Below are 17,274 nucleotides of genomic sequence, written 5' to 3' on the forward strand. Positions count from 1 at the left end.
ATATGTACGCTAATGCAATGACTAGTTTTGTTTCCTGGAGATGGATTAGAACACCCTTCGGTTTTTATTGCTGCCTGTGCCCCCGTTTTAAGGAGAATGAAGATATTTGCCAGCACACCATGGAACAACATGAATAGCGTCCAAATGGATAATTTATTGCATGATCACAACACAAGTGGAGTGCAACGTTTTGGAGTCACGCAGCACCCCTTCGTCAGGCATGTGATAAATGTGGGGTAATAGTGAAAATTAATTTAAATAACCATCAACCAATCAGAAAAAACAGATGTTTTTTCTGATTGGTTGGTTATTTTAAATTCTTTTCACTGTTACCCCACATTTTTCATATGCCTGATGAAGGGGTGCTGCGTGACTCCAAAACGTTGCACTCTACTTGTGTTGTGATCATGCAATAAATTATCCATTTGGACGCTATTCATGTCGTTTCCATGGTGTGTTGGCAAATATCTTCATTGTGACTTGAACCAGTATCAGGCTGGTTGTTGCTGCAGCACCCAAATTTTGAGAGCTCATCCAGGAATGTGTGCGATGGGAATATGAAGTGTGACCCAATTAAGGAGATTCACCTTCTCTATTTGTCCTGTTTACTATTATCATTGAAAGAGAAAGTAAAATTCCCAAATTTTGGGTTGTCCCCAGAAAAGTAATAAGGGGGAAATCTTCCAATGGAGATGCTAGTTCTGGTGACCGGGGGTCCCCTCGGATTTCCCTTAATTTGCAGGGATTTCCTTCCACTTGAATGCCAGCATGTACTGTGACATGCTAAAGCAGAGCAGGATCCCCCTCCCTTTAGAGACAGGGACACAGGGCAGTATTCCAACATAACGACCCCAAACACACCTCCAAGATGACCACTGCCTTGCTAGGGTAAAGGTGATGGACTGGCCAAGCATGTTTCCAGACCTAAACCCTATTGAGCATCTGTGGGGCATCCTCAAAGGGAAGGTGGAGGAGCGCAAGGTCTCTAATATCCACCAGCTCCGTGATGTCGTCATGGAGGAGTGCAAGAGGACTCAAGTGGCAACCTGTGAAGCTCTGGTGAACTCCATGCCCAAGAGGGTTAAGGCAGTGCTGGAAAATAATGGTGGCCACACAAGATATTGACACTTTGGGACTGATTTGGACATTTTCGCTTAGGGGTGTACTCACTTTTGTTGCCAGCGGTTTAGACAATAATGGCTATGTGTCAAATTATTTTGAGGGGGCACTACTTTACATTGTAGCAAAGTGTAATTTCTTCAGTGTTGTCACATGAAAAGATATTATAAAATATTTACAAAAATGTGAGGGGTGTACTCACTTTTGTGAGATACTAGATGTACTGCACAGTGTCACTAGGGCAGCCAGGGGCCAAACCTTTTATATTTACCATAATCCTGTACATATATAAAGGCAAATGTCAGTAAACAAAATTTCTACTTTCTGTTAATCCAATTGATACATCAGTTCTACCAACTAAATAAGGAACATTGTAGACAGGAAAAGGGTAGTGCTGAACTAACTGAGCTTTCAGGAGCCTAGAAGCATTAAACATTGTATACAAAGGCCTGGATTCACGTAACACTTACGCCGACGTATCTCGAGATATGCCGCGTGTAAATGTGCGCCGTCGTATCTGTGCGCCGTGCCCACAGAACTAGATACGCCTGAAAATAGGCTTCTTCCGACCAACATAACTTTCCTACGCTGGCGTATCTTGGGCGCATATTTATGCTGGCCGCCTCATTGCAAATAGGCAAATGAGGGAGATGCGCCGATTCACGAACGTACTTGCGCCCGTTGCAGAAATATACACCGTTTTACGTAAGGCGTACGTCCGGCGTAAAGTTGTTCCACATAAAGGAGGCGCATCCCATGCAAAGGTATGGACGACGGAACAGCCGTCGTATTTTACGTTGTTTACGTAGTAATACGTGAATAGGGCTGGGCGTAGGTTACGTTCGGTGATTCGACGTATCTTAGGTGTTCGTTCCGACGTGATTCTGAGCATGCGCACTGGGAAGCGTCCACGGGACGGCGCATGTCCCGTTCATTCGGTCCATCATTAGCATGGGGTCACGGTTCATTTAAATGGATCACGCCCACCTTCCACCTACTTTGAATTAGGCGGGCTTGCGCCAACGATTTTACGTTTCGCCGGCGCAATGTTGGGAGCATTTGCATTGTGAATTGGGTGCTTGCCTCTCTGCTTTACGTCGGCGTAGCGTATATGAGATGCGCTACGCCCGCCTAAAAATGCGTCGATCTACCTTAATCCGGCCCAAAGTGTTTTGACTTTTATTAAAAATTTCGCATGTGCATAAAAAATACTAACCTAAATACCAATTTATTTAATAAGTATTTGTCAACCTTCAACCCATAGGTTCCACTTGTACCACTGATTCCAGCTCTGAGTATCCTGTTAAACACATATCTCATGCTTAAGCTGAGCGCTTTGACATGGGTGCGGTTCGCAGTATGGCTTGCTGTTGGTAAGTTTTTTTATTCAGGTTTTTATTTTTTAATACAACCCAGGTATATTTTGATCCCTATTCAGCTATTCAGGTCTAAAGTGAGTGATTCTGTGATGAAAAATGGCTTATTTTAAAGATATGGCTGTGTCTTGGTCCATGTACATTTTGTTCTGTGTGAATCAGACATACATACTAAACAAATGTCCTTTTATTATGGGCAGTAGTAAATACCAATCCTCCTAATTTTGATAATCGAACTGCATTAAAAAAAAAAAACAACATAATAAACTTTTGTGTAATTACACTAAACCTTTGTGGCTATAAATATTATGTATAGACAGGTTTAAAGTGGTTGTAATCCCTAAAAAAGGTTCTTTGTAGCAGTGCTTGTGTTGTCGAATCTTCCCCTTTCTAAGCTATAAAGAAAAAAAAAACTAGTTGTTCCTGTACCCCCCTGTGTGTGCTGACTACAGTAATCGGAGCTGCTGAATCCTGGTTTACGTGTCTCCGTCATCTCTCTGCTCTCCTCTCTCCCCCTCCCTCCCTGCCTGTCAATTCGTGGGTGGGTGTGTGTGTGTGTGTCCCCTCGCTACTATTAGTAGCTGGCAGTAAAAGTAAAGAATAATTACTGCCAGCCCCTCTCTTCTATCAATCTATCCTAGACTATGTAAATGTTTTTTTTTTAAATGATGCCAGTAAAAAACGTATTTCCGCTCCTGTTCTGGCTGGTCACGTGACCAACACAGCAGTCCTGTGACCTACCCATCCGACATCTCAGCTCCTCCCATGAGACGGGCCATAAAAGATCGAAGATAATGTATTTACAAGCATCTTTTTTATCATAAATTTACACAGTATAGGTTGGAATAACCACTTCAGCCCCGGACCATTTTGCTGGTCAAAGACCAGGCCACTTTTTGCGATTCGGCACTGCATCGCTTTAACTGACAATTGCGCGGTCGTGCGACGTGGCTTCCAAACAAAATTGGTGTCTTTCTTTTTTTTCACAAATAGAGCTTTCTTTTGGTGGTATTTGATCACCTCTGCGGTTTTTATTTTTTGCGCTTTAAACAAAAACAGAGCGACAATTTTGAAAAGAAATCGATTATTTTTTACTTTTTGCTATAATAAATATCCTCAAAAAAAAAAAAAAAAAAATATATATATATATATATATATATATATATATATATATATATATATATACCCCCGAACGAGGCGGCGTTCGGGGGTTATACCGGGATGATGCCTGCAGCCGCAGGCATCATCCCGTTACCGTTGTTTAGATCGGGCGATCGGCTATCCAAACATAACAACCGATGCGGCTAAAAGCCGCTCGGTTGTTATGCCGGAGGAGCGGGAGGGGACATCCCCCCCCCTCCCGCCGCCTTTCGCCGCTCTGACCGGGCCTCCCGTCCCACCGGGAGACCCGATCCTCCATCCGCCGCGTTCTGTGTCCAGGCGGAGACTGACACTAAGCCGTAAACGGCTTTGATTCAGTCTCCGCATTGAAACCACGGAAGCGGCATCATGACGTCACTTCCGGGTTTCTCGGCTGCCAATGGCGCCGGATTTTAAAAAGTACACAGTATTCAGAATCGCCGTTTTCGGCGATCTGAATACTTTGAAGTGCAAAGGAGGGCTCGGAGGTCTTTTAGACCCCGATCCCTCCATAAAGAGTACCTGTCACCACCTATTGCTGTCACAAGGGATGTTTACATTCCTTGTGACAGCAATAAAAGTGATCAAAATGTAAAAAAATAAAAAAACACAATTTAATATTATAAAAAAAATAAAAATAAATAAGAAAACAAAAAAAAAATGTTTTAACGGGTGAACCTCCTTAATCGCGCGATTAATCGTGAGTTAACTATGACATTAATGCGATTAATCGCGATTAGAAATTTTAATCGCTTGACAGCACTAGTTAAAATACATACATTTATGTATTTAGGTGTTTGTGGACTTTCTCAAGGCTTATCTTTCTTCACCATATTTGGCTGCGGGGTCTCCTTCTACTGAACACTTTTTTTTACTTTTTAACATCAGACTTACCAGAAATTTTTTGAGATTTTGCTTTCTTCTGTTCTCTGGACTCTTATTAGTTTTATATATATGTGTATGTCCAATATGTACTGAGGTATTGTTCAATATATTGCCATCTATTGTAAACATCACGTTTTATTTCACATGTTCCCTGTCACCTGTGCCCGGTCCCCCCCTCTACACATTTAATATTCACTTATAGTGTGTTTCACAGCGCAGACACCTTTTACTTGTTCCATTATTACTTTTGTCTATCGAGGTAGACCTTCCTAGGTTTTGCAGCAGTGCCCCTTCCACTCTCTCCACCCCCCCATGTCCGACATTCACAGACAGCGCAGGAGTTTCACTTTTTTACATTCTCAGTATTATGCTAGAAACCAGATGGGGTTTTGGTACCAACTAACGCCTTGGCATCTATGCAGGAATAAACCTAAATCCTCCTCCTTTCTTTCTGCTTATTTGCAGGGCTCGTTGTTTACTTTGGTTATGGCATCTGGCACAGTAAAGAGAACTTGCGAGGACCGAAGAACCATGGGGTCACCGCACGTTATGTGGTGTTTCCAAACAGCAGCCTTGAAGAAACCGTTCAGCAGGTCCAGCCAAATGTTCAGGACACCATGGGAAGGGCAGAGGTCATAGATGACGAAATCCAGAAGAGATGATACCTAAAAAGGTCTATTCTGACCCAACAAGCTAGGAAACCCTTATGTTGTACAATCTCCTTCCCTGGAAGGAAATTACCATTTGCACTGAAAATCACATTAAACAAGTCTTGTATACTTGTACAAGAAAGCACAGAGAACATAATCAAGAGATATGTTTCTTCTACAGTTTGTATCTTTTGGTATGTAAAGAAGCCTCACAAGCTATATCTAACTGCACAAGGATAATGTTTTGGTCATATCATACAATTACATGGGTAATGTGTCCCATATATGTCTCTATATTGGGAAGACAGACCTGAGCCCCACAACCGTCTTTATGTTGGAAAGACAGTCCTCTGCCCCATAACCTTCTCTATATTTGAACGACAGTCCTAAGCTTTTGACACCTTAGGCCAAGCTAATCAGGACCTCAACATCCAGATATCTGACCTACTGGTGTTATGGGGGAGTATTATATAGATTTGGTATGTTTTAATGAATTGTAGTTTTTAGTCATCCCAGAACAATTGCTTGTTTTGGGCCTAGTTTGGGTTTTAAAAAAAATATGGAAATTGCATTTCTATATTATTATTATTATTATTATTATGATTATTATTTATACATGAGTTATGTACACCACTAGGTTATGTAATTAAGAAGAACAAAAACACATTTGATGGTCACAAATTAGCAAATACCTGTATCATTTCAACTGATGAAGGTTAAGGTACGAACAGTTCTGTACTTGACATATTTTGTCAATACCAAGATAAGCTTGCACATAAGTAACCAACCACAAGACCTATGTAAGTAATCACTCTGTCTCTCGATGGCAAAATTACCTTGATGTAGTAAGCTATGTGTTCTTGCTTTTGAAATCGGCTTGGAACCACCAACATTTCCGGGTGAGCATTAGGTTTTATTGCGGTATCAAGGAAGATCCTGCTATACATTCACTAAGAGAATTTTGGCTCATGCTTATTTTTTTAATCTCTGCTGAATTCTAGGGATGTTGGTTGGCTTGTGTGCCTTTCAGGATTCAGCAGTTGGCCTTGGATGGGTTGTATCTTTTGAATGTTTTCTCTTGCTGTCTCTAAAGTAGCTATTGAATTTTGGGAGGTTGGCACATTTTTTTTCTTTCTCCGCATGGACATGGGACAGGCCATGGCAAAATTGATTCAGAGCAGAACTTTACTCATAAACGCTTGATTAAAAAATGTTTTTTTTAGCAAGGCGCATACATTCCAGATTAATAATTATGCTACCAAAATAAGTGTGTGCTGTAAACTGCCTCCACCATTGCTCCTGTTTCTTCTTGATGAAGGCCACCATTTTGCTGAAGGCCAGAGCCCATTACCATCATTAAGAGGAACTAAATCCATAGTTTTTTTTTTTTTTGTTAATAGTTTCAAAAAAGTTACATTCCTATAATTCTGAGATTGCTAACTGTCACATTTGCTTGTGTCCTTAACCAAACTATCAACCGGCTGATGTCGTAGCCGATTACATGTGCACCACTATGGCAGTTGCAGATGAAATGTAGTAGTAGTTTTCATTGGCAGTAAAGGATAGGAGGGTTTAATTCCACTTTTACAAGGGATTGTTGTTGTTAATCAGTCAAATTAACAGAGCCAGAAATTGGGCAGTTATATTCAACAATGAAAAAATGTGAGCATGAAAAGCCCACATAGCCAATGTACTGAGCCATATAGTATAAAATAAAGAAGTTTTAAAGTTAACATAAAAATGTTGGCAACATCAGAATTAAACAATGGTTCTAACAATACAAATGCATAGACTTAGAAGTGTAATGTTTAAGGCTTGTTTCAGTACCAAAAGTAAAGATTGTACATATCGTAATTATCTAAGCCATGCCTACGCCTGAGGGCCGGGCTTTCATAGTAACCGTTCAAAGTGGTGAAAACGGAGGAAACCAAGGAGAAAACGAGCAGTAGAAAAGAGAGGAAGGAGAAAAGGAGTCTCAGGCAATCGCAACGCAGGGTTTCTAGAGCGATAAAAGACCAAGACAGCTGAACATGGGCAATCTAAGATTGACACACCTGGAGAAATTTCCAATGAGTGTCTGACAATATGGCTGTTAGCTTTTCGTTGACCATAATTTCGTTCATTTTGACCGCTTCAAAATGAATTGGGGTTTTCCAAGCCCTTGCTATCATCAATTTAATTGCAGTAAAAAAGTGTAATGTTAATTGTCGCTCTCTGCAAAGTATTTCTTCAATCAGTTTACAGAGAAGGGTTTCATATGGGTTCTGTTTGAGGTCAGTATGAAGCAAAGTGCGAAGTAAAGCATAAACCCTGTTGTCAAGTGTTCTGTCATTTAACAAATGGTGCACAGTGATCATTTTATACTTGAAATTCTACTATATTCAGCAGAATGCTCAATATATCTACGTGTAAGACATTAACAGTGATAATGACTTCGGAGTTCTGCCTTTTGTACAGCTAGGATTTGTCATTGTTCTTTGTTGGTTTTAGAGGTCCACGTGTTACGGACCACAAGTTGTGCTTCTCATTATAGCAGAATATATGGGTATTATGCTAAGTAAATGTTACCAGATCATAAATGAAATGCTGTAGAACTTCTTTCTTTTTTTTCTTTTTTGGAGTTTGTCATTGTTCCATCAGAATGTTGCCATTACCAAACCTAGAAGTACTGAACGGAAACTTGTTCAGAGAAAGATACAGTTATAAGTCACGTGTTTTTTGAACATTTACCGTTTTAATGAACAAGATAAAACTATTCCCTCCAAGAAATGTATAGTTCCAGTGAAAGATGATTGTAATGGTCATTGGCATGTTAAATGGTATAGCAAATATTTGAATGGCATATTTATTCATGACCATTTTGACTAGGAGCAATATAGATACCTATATGTATCTGACTTGTCTAAACCACAAATAAAGGATTGGATTATACTCCTGTACATAAATACCCGGTGATATTACTAGTGCCTAAGAATTTCAGTAGGGTGACAATGCTGATTGAAATCGCTGCAGTGTTGTCACAGGTAGGAACCCTTCTCCTCAGTCCAGTCAGTGTTTGGCTTTGCTTGATCCACCTGCGGGCATCGTAACTCACAGCCTAACACCTGGGGAGAGGTGTGGGCATGTCTGCAAATCAGCATAGTGGGATGCTCTGGATTAAACACAAGATCCTGCCCCCCCCCCCCCCCCCCCGTGCTCTTGTGGCAATAAAGTGAAGTCATTTAAATCTCTCCTTTTGCATGACAAGGCATGTTGGTAACCAACCCCAGACCCCGAAACCTGTTATTGGTACCCTAGACTTTAACTACCATTGTTGACCATCACTTTTGGGATGTGACCATACTGAGTGAAATTTGAGCCATGCTGTTTTGCATTTAGGGTTATGCTAGGGTTGTTCAACTAGACTAGGTGGCAAACCCTATTCGAGGTTCACATTACGCTGCAATCCCATGGAGTTGATTTACTAAATCAGACTTTATTAGCTAGATTCAGTAAGAGTTAGGCCGGCGTATCATTAGATACGCCGACCTAACTCGGAATCTAAGTTTAAGGGCCCTTTCACACCAGCGGACGAACGGTCCGCTTTTCAGAAGTCCGTTTACGGACTTACAATAGTTCCCTATAGGATCACGGCCATTAGCGGATGGAGCATCCGCTAACGTCCGTAATCACCCGCCTCCGTCAGGATCCGGTTTTTCAGACGGAAGAAAACCCTATTTTTCTTCGGTATGACGGATCGGATGAATACGAACAGACGGACCGTATTCATCCGATTCCCTATAGGGGAGAGCGGAGGAGAGACAGGGCGGTCTCTGCACTGTGTGCGGGGACCGCCCTGTCAGCCGACAGTTTAGCGGGGATTAACGGAGGAATCCCGCTGAGCCAAACGGGCTAACGGAGTGGATCAATGCGGATCCGCTCCGTGTGAAAGAGCCCTAAGTGTATTCTCAAACTGAGATGCACTTAAACCTATCTAAGATACGACGGCTTGCGCCGTCCTATCTTAGGGTCCGATATTTAGGCTGGCCACTAGGTGGTGCTTCCATTGCGTTCGGCGTAGAATTAGTTAATCACTAGAAACGCCGATTCACAAACGTACGTCCGCCCGTCGCAGTAAAGATGCACCATTTACGGAAGGCATTTTCAGGCGTAAAGTTATTCAAATAGCTGGACTAGTAATTTTAAGTATGGCCGTCATTCCCGCGTCGAAATTTGAAAATTTTACGTCGTTTGCATAAGTCGTCCGTGAATAGGGCTGGACGTAATTTACGTCCACGTCGAAACCCATACGTATTTGCGGCATACTTTGCCGCAATGCACACTGGGATATGTACACGGACGGCGCATGCCGTTTGTGAATACAGTACTTGCCTAGCTAACTTACGGCGGCGTAGTGTAAGTATGATACGCCGCTGCAGAGATGCAGCGGGCTACTTGAATCCAGCTATTTGATTGCAAATGTATGTTCACTCAACTTGGTAAATGAGGTTAATCTGTGTTGACTTTGCTTACCCAATCATGTGCAAGGGATATCTAACAAAACCAAATACGATTGGATTAATGGTGTTCTAATAACTTGACTCTGTTTACTAATCGAAGTGAACTTTCGCATTCCGAAGAAAGGCCTTTACACCCTTAGTAAATCTAACCTGGTGTGTCCATCTGTAAAGAAAGGGGAGAAAGAATTTGCCATTTCTGTGTATATATCACTGTTTTTTCTTTGGTCATAGCTCATCCATATGCTGCTGTTACATGACATAGACTCAAAATTTGCTATGCACATATAGCTATTTTTTTTTTTTTTTTTTTCGTTTTTAAGCCTTCGGGCTGTACAAAAAAAATCTATCTGACCCTCTATCCATGCTATTCAGGACACGTTTCCAGCTGTGGCCCTTGTAATTTTGACAGCTGGCTGTCAAATACTCCAAGAGCAGCAAACATCTGATCAGATGCAGCCACCGCTTGGTTGACAATTTTCCACCCTGCTCCTTCAATTTTTTTCAGGGATGTTGGGTGGAAAGGTGGCAACATGTCAACCCTAGCAGTGAATTCTGTCAATTTCATCAGGAACCGGGCAAAATTTGTATAGTATATGGCTAGCTGTAGACAGTATACTTGTTTTAGTAATCAAGGAATATTGGCACACTTTTCATACGTGCTCCTATACACTGATCAGCCATAACTTTGACTACTCATCTAATATTGAATAAGTCCCCCTTTTGCCCTCAAAACCGCTTTGTCTCATTGGGGCATGGATGCCACTAGACCTGAAGATATGTTTCGGTATCTTGCTCCAAGTAGCAGATCCTTTTAAAGGGGTTGTAAAGGTAAAAAATGTTTCCCCTAATTAGCTTCCTTCACTTGCCTCCTCCTTCCATTTTGCTTTTAAATGTCCTTATTTCTTCTGAGAAATCCTTACATTCCTGTTCTTCTGTCTGTAACTACACAGTAATGCAAGGCTTTCTCCCTGGTGTGGAGAACGCCTCTTAAGGGGGCGAGCAGTAGTGTCTGGACGCCCACTAACATACAGCTCCTTTCTCTATCTGCAAAGTAGAGAGTGTCCTAACTTGCCTGCTCGCCCCCTCCCCCCCTCAAGAGGCTTTCTCCACACCAGGGAGAAAGCCTTGCATTACTGTGTGTAGTTACAGACAGAAAAACAGAAAGTGAGGATTTCTCAGAAGAAATAAGGACATTTAAAAGCAAAATCAAAGGATGAGGTAAGTGAAGGAGGACTGCACTAAGGTAAAGGAAGCTTTTTAAGGAAAACAATTTTTATCTTTACAACCCCTTTAAATTCTGTAAGTTGTGAGGTGGGGCCTCCATGGATCATACTTGTTTTTCCAGTGCATCCCACAGATGTTTGATTGGTTTGAGCTCTCGAGAATCTGGAGGTCAGGTATACAGTCATTGTGTTCCTTGAACCATTTTTGCAATGTATCGGGGTGCATTATTCTGTTAAATTAGGCCACTGCAATCATGGAATACCATTTCCACAAAATGATGGTCAGCGTCAATGTTTTAGGTAGATGGTACATGTCAAAGTAACAATCGCATGAATGGTAGAACCCAATCCCAGAAGAACTTTGCATCAAAGCATCACACTGCCTCTGCTGGCTTGCCTTCTTTCCACTGCATGCTGGTGGCATCTCCTACCGAGATGAGCAAAGCACATGCACCTGGCCCTCCATATGATGTTAAAGAAAAACCATGATTCATCAGACCAGGCCACCTTCTTCTATTGCTCTGTGGACCAGTTCTGATACTTGCAAGCCTTTGGTAGACACTTTTGGCTGTGGACATGGATCCATATGGGCACCCTAACCAGTCAGCAGCTATGCAGCCCCGTAAACGGCAAACTGCGATGTCCATTTGTTTAATTTTTTTCTACTTTCACATCAACTTCAAGAGGAACTAAAGTCTTCCTCTTTAATTGTACCTAAAGGTAAGCCTATAGTAAGGCTAACCTGGAGGTACTGTAAATATCTCCTAAACTTGCACTGTTTTTAGGAGATATTTACTATATACGTTGAAGCCATGTGCACTGAAGGAATGGCCCTCTCATGAAGTTTTTTCAGGACCCGTGCCGTGACCGGCGGCACCTCCACGCACGTAGAGGAGTGACATCATCGCGGCTCCGGCCAATCAGTGTCAGAGCCCGCGAACCTGGAAGTAACTCTGGGAAAGATGTTGGCCGTGGGAGCGGAGTGCAGGGTGCACTGCAGGGCGTCGTTCTAAGGTAAGTATTTCATAATGAGCTTGTTTTTTTTTTTTACAACCTCTTTCAGGGGGCAACATGTTTATTTGCTCCCTAATATATCACAGATGCCATTGTAAAGAGACAATCTATGTTATGCACTTAACCTGTCGGCGGTCATAACGTTGTGGCTGGTCTGTGTTGATTTTGGATCACATAGTTGGTAAATAAAAATACTGGTCCATCCAGTTCAACCGGTGTGGGTGTGTGCTTTTATGTCAATATCACAGTTCGTGTATGTTCTATATGGGTTCAGCATAAGAATTCTAACTGTGAAGTGGGACCAAAACAGTTGGCTATGCAGATGTATCTTGAAGAAAAATCTTGATATTACACTCACTGCATGTTACCAACCTTCAAAGAACTGTAGAAATATCTGTTCACGTTTTCTGCCGGTTTGATATTTGATTGCGCATCTGATATTCAGCAACCAATACGGTACTCAAAGCTTTTTTTTCTCTAGCTGGTATAGAAAGGACTGTGTACGCAATGAACTTGTGAACTGGCTTTATTCATGTGATTTCAACATCACCATAATCGAATCATACAGTTGTTTTATTGTATTATCAGTGCTTATGGCAACTTGGGGGGGCGCTTGTATTTTTGTATTCACTTCTTTCACATTCTTTTGAAAAAAAAAAAAGTGCTTATCTTAAATCCCTCTATTTGCTATAATTTTTTTGTTTTTTTGTTTTCCTGTTTGGTTTTAATGTACAGTGACGTATTTATTTAAGGAAAAGAAAAATAGATAATAAATGTTTAGAGATGCAAAACCGAGTGTGTCTTTAAATGAATACAGTAAATGTTTACCTATTAAAATATTGTACATACAATACATGTCAAGTTCTTTAGTACATTGTAAACCTTGGTTATGAAATATGAAGAAAGCATAACCTACTATTGTCTCAATTAAAGCGGAGGTCCACCCTATAAAAAAAAAAAAGCCTCAAAAATAAATTCTTTCAAATTATTCTTATACTTGCCAGAAATGGCTGTTGCTAGGCAGATCATCCTAATCTGCCACTTTCTATTCTGCGGCGATCTTCTCTCTTCTCCCCCTCACGTTGCCTCCTGGGAAATGGGGCGCGCTGTCTCCTGGGACCTGTGTGTCCCAGAAGGCAGCCGCCCATTCACAAAGCGCCGCAGGAAACGGGCAGAGAAACCTGTTTTTCTTAGTTAGGATGGCAGCACTGGCACACGATCCGGAGGACGGATTGGCCTCGGGCGGCAGACATTGTGGGCACCCTGGACAGGTAAGTGTGCTTATTAAAAGTCAGCAGCTACAGAGTTTGTAGCTGCTGACTTTAAAAAAAAAAAGCTGAACTTCACTCTCTCAATCATTGATTATTTGTAATGCTTATGCTGCTAGCATTAGTAAATAGATATGATATACTCCTATTTAGTTGTTAAACTTTTATTTTTATATTTCTTCAGTAACTTCCTGGTTTCCAGCGCTAGGAAAATTATGTCATATAGAGCTGTACGATTAATCGCGGAGAGAATCGCGATTTTGATTCTACCCGAGGGATGGCCCGCGATTCTTCTGTGTCACCGCCGGTTCCACGTAACCAGCGTGGAAAGCAAATGGCGACGATATCGGAACCGACGTCAGCAGCCTGCGCCGCTGGATAGATGCCTGGGTTTCTCTCACAGTTCTGTACAACTGTGTGTATCCATGCGCCACCCAATGGTTGCTGGCGGTATTGCTTCTGATCTATAAAAAAGACCAAAGTTTGATTCTGCTTTTTTCATAGGAGTTATATGGTCTTTAACATTATAGACCTATCACTGGTCTGTTTTTTTTTATATATTTTCAGATAAATCACAGGTTTGTTTATTTATTTGGGGGGGGGGTTCCGGCATTGTTTTTGAAAATTGTGATCTTTAGTCTAAGCAAAAGAATCGTGATTCTCATTTTGACCAGTATCGTGCAGCTCTAATGTCATACCACCCAGGAGTCTTCAAGAGGGAAGGAGGGCTTTGTTAAACTAAACACATCCTCCTGTATGTATGCCTGAGCTAAGGGCAGATGGATTTAAAAAAAGTAAATGCTACATGGATCATCTGCCCTTACTCAAGGTAACCACAGCCAGAAATGCTAGCGGGCAATTTCTCTGCAAAATAAAGCATGGATGGATGGATGGATGTTTGCGCTTGCTTTGAATAACAAAAATTGAACAAATAGTGTTTTTCATTTGTGGTGCTCAGATGATGTGTAGTTCTGCTTTAAGAGCTCTAAGTGTTATTTCTGTCTACTACTTTGTTCCTCTGCTAAGAATATGAATCACTTCTGACAAATTTGTCTGACACCAAGAGAAGATAAGGTGACAGGGGAGGGATCTCCAGCTGATTTGATAGCCTCAGCTCTGTTCCTGTGTGCTGTGTTAGGGGATGTGTCCCTTCCCTTCAATCAAATCTCAGAGCTCTCTACACTGAGCTCTGCAGAGTGTAACTTCAGCACACTGCCCCCTTTTTACTGAAATTTTTAGACAAGCTTTATAATTCAGCACTTTGGTTGTAGACAAGACCGCAGATAAACAGGTACAACTTAGGTAGGAAGCTTTGTTTTATCTCTGTGTATCACCTTAGGCCAGACACTTCACTGGGTATTTGGAAGGTTTTACAGACACTTTTTTTTATGCTGGGTTCACACTGATACTACACGACAGTCATCCTATTTTGCAACATCGGTCCTACATCCATCTGACTTGAATGAACAGGATACTACTTTGGTCCGACTTTGTGATAGTCTGACTTGTCCTTTGACCAATCCAAAACAATTCCAGTGTAACATAAATTCCTTTTCCTGCTGCTGTAATAACCATGTTGGATGTCAAAATTCAGATGGTTAGAACAAAGATCCTACTTTGATCCGACTTCAATGATATTCAATGGGCTGAAGTAGGATCAATGTCGGACCAAAGTAGCACAGGGAGCATTTTCAAAGTCGGACCGACATGTGTCGGACCAGTTAAGACTGCTCTCATAGGGAAACATTAATTTTCACACGTCATGCGACATGAGCTCTCAATGTCGGAGCGTTTGTCTTACCAGTGTGAACCCGGCCTAAAGCTGACTTTGCACTTCCTCTCACTTAGTCCTCATGCACATGTAAGTTTACTAGGTCTGGTGTGCTGGATTATAAAAATTCCTGGTGCGTTCAGGAGCCTGGGAAGCTGCTTGTGCCACATAAAGCCACCAATACAAGTAGATGGCAGTATGCAGGTGTGCTTGGGGACATGCTGATGGCTTCTGCATTGGCGGTTACCTTTACATGTGTATACAGGGTCTCTTCCCAAAGGCAGAAGCCATTGGCGTTTAACTGAGCATGGGTGTGGCGTTTAGCTGAGCATGGGTGTGTCTTATAGCCATTCACTTGTATTTACAGCAGTATGCGGCATGTGCAGTTCTTGGACGTGAACGTGTTGCCTGAACGTGTTGGATCAGTGTAAATGTTTAAATGCCTGGAGGGGGGATAGATCATGTACTTGCCTTTCCTCCAGCTTCCGTGCGCAAGGAGTAATGTCATGCTCCTGCCAATGAGATTGCAGAGAATGGTGAGCACTTCACATTTTGTGAAAAGTAGCTACAAAACACCGCTGGGTGCATCTTCTCCATGACATTTGGACTACTGTGCATTTCCCAGATTGCACCAGGAAGACTGTCATCTTGGCCTAGACACTGTTGGCAAAAGAATCCACAGAAAAGGTACAGTAAGTATACTAGCTCACTCTTTATTGATTTATGTTGCTCTTAAACTAGGAGAAAAAAGCGCACCATAGCTGTAAGATCTGCTTACGTAAAAAAAAAGAAGAAATTGCATATACGTTTACACCAATAAAACAGGCGATTTTCAATGGAATACTCGCCTTCTCCCTTGTGCTGTCCGCTGCAGCCATGTCTGTTCTGCCTCTTGCTATCACTCAGTATCATTCAGCCCACTTTCTGTGAGCCCAGGTCATCACGGACACATCCTTGGGGCTGCGTCATAATACAGCCTTGGTTCAAATAATGCTGAATAGAGCATCACTAAACCATCACAGGGTCACATTTCTGCACTTTGCAGCACTGAGAACCACCCAACGGCAGAGAAGAAGAGAAGATACATTCTTATCATGTGGCCAGCTGGAAGAAACCTGGTTTTAGGAAAAGTGTGATGGAAATTTATGTATGAAATGTTGCATATAAATATTTAGCGTTTTTAATTTTCAGGTGGCTCTTTAGGCTCCACATGCTTTTTGCAGGGGTTTTTCTTATCTGCTTTGATTAAATTATTGACAGACACAATGGAATAAGTCAGAGCAGTGACTCCTGCCTCGGCTCAATATGACATTTTAAATGAAGACAGTCTGAAAGTAATCAGTGATCCTGCTATGTTCTTCAAAATACATAGACTATTCACATAAGTCCTTGTTTTAAAAGATGCTTTATTCTTAATATCCCTACCACAATTATACACAAATTCTTCCTCAAAATGCACACACTGTAGGGCCAATTTAGGTAGAAAGCATTACATTTAGAGTCGGTTCACACTAGGGCGACACGACTTCCAGCGCGACTTTCAGAGGCGACTCCGACACGACTTGAGCATGAACCACCGGGCTATCTGGGGCGATTTACAACACGACTTGAAGTCGTCTCCAGGACAGGAGACTTTCCAGTGGCCAATCAAACAATCAGCTCTAGGGGAGGGAGGGAGAGGTTTGCCTGAGAAATGTATGTTATCTTCCTGGAAAGTCGCTTCAGTTAAGACAGTGATCAGACTTGGAGGCGACTTCCTTTGAAATCAATGGGTACAAATCGCCTACAAGTCGGATTGAAATAGTACAGAAACCTCTTCTGAAGTCGGAGCGACTTGAGTAGTGTGTATTAACACCGCTCCCATTCACTTACATTGTTTTTCTCTACAGCGTGACTTGAGGCGACCTCAAGTCGGATCCCAAGTCGCCCCAGTGTGAACCGACTCTTACTGTATTTTGCACTAGGGGCAAATGTCTATACACCTGAAATCTCTGAGCAGATAGTGTACTTGGTGTGGTCGCTTCAGCTGTGTAAAACAAGAGTATCGATCGCCTAAACTGACCATTCATAGGCAGGGACAGGCCAAATTTAGACTCATGGATGGCCACAGTGGCTGTTCAACTGCCCTGTTGGAAAAAGAACATTCGATCGGTTCTGCAGGCTATAAACTGCAGTGCTGATCTGCCTATTCCAACAGTTGGGCTGTCAAAGTACAATGACACAGCAGGGAGGATTTCTCCATCCACCTTGATTGTGTAAAGGGAGGAATGGGTAAATTTCTCTTATCGTCCATGGACGGACACAGCTCCTTAAATCTTGACAAGTGGGT

At 42.0% G+C, this 17,274-nt stretch overlaps 1 protein-coding gene across 1 annotated transcript in view; it reads left to right on the forward strand.

Moving 5' to 3' along the window:
* The window catches only part of LOC120937442 (cationic amino acid transporter 4-like), a 36,254-nt gene extending 28,487 nt beyond the window's left edge, over nucleotides 1-7,767 (forward strand). The window contains exons 4-5 of the mRNA XM_040350694.1: nucleotides 2,384-2,492; nucleotides 4,986-7,767. Coding sequence (XP_040206628.1) covers nucleotides 2,384-2,492; nucleotides 4,986-5,182 — 306 coding nt within the window. The 3' untranslated portion in view covers nucleotides 5,183-7,767. The remainder of the gene's footprint in view (nucleotides 1-2,383; nucleotides 2,493-4,985) is intronic.
* Nucleotides 7,768-17,274: the final 9,507 nt, after the last annotated feature.

The sequence above is a fragment of the Rana temporaria genome, chromosome 1 (assembly GCF_905171775.1).
Source record: "Rana temporaria chromosome 1, aRanTem1.1, whole genome shotgun sequence".
In the NCBI taxonomy this organism is placed as follows: domain Eukaryota; kingdom Metazoa; phylum Chordata; class Amphibia; order Anura; family Ranidae; genus Rana; species Rana temporaria.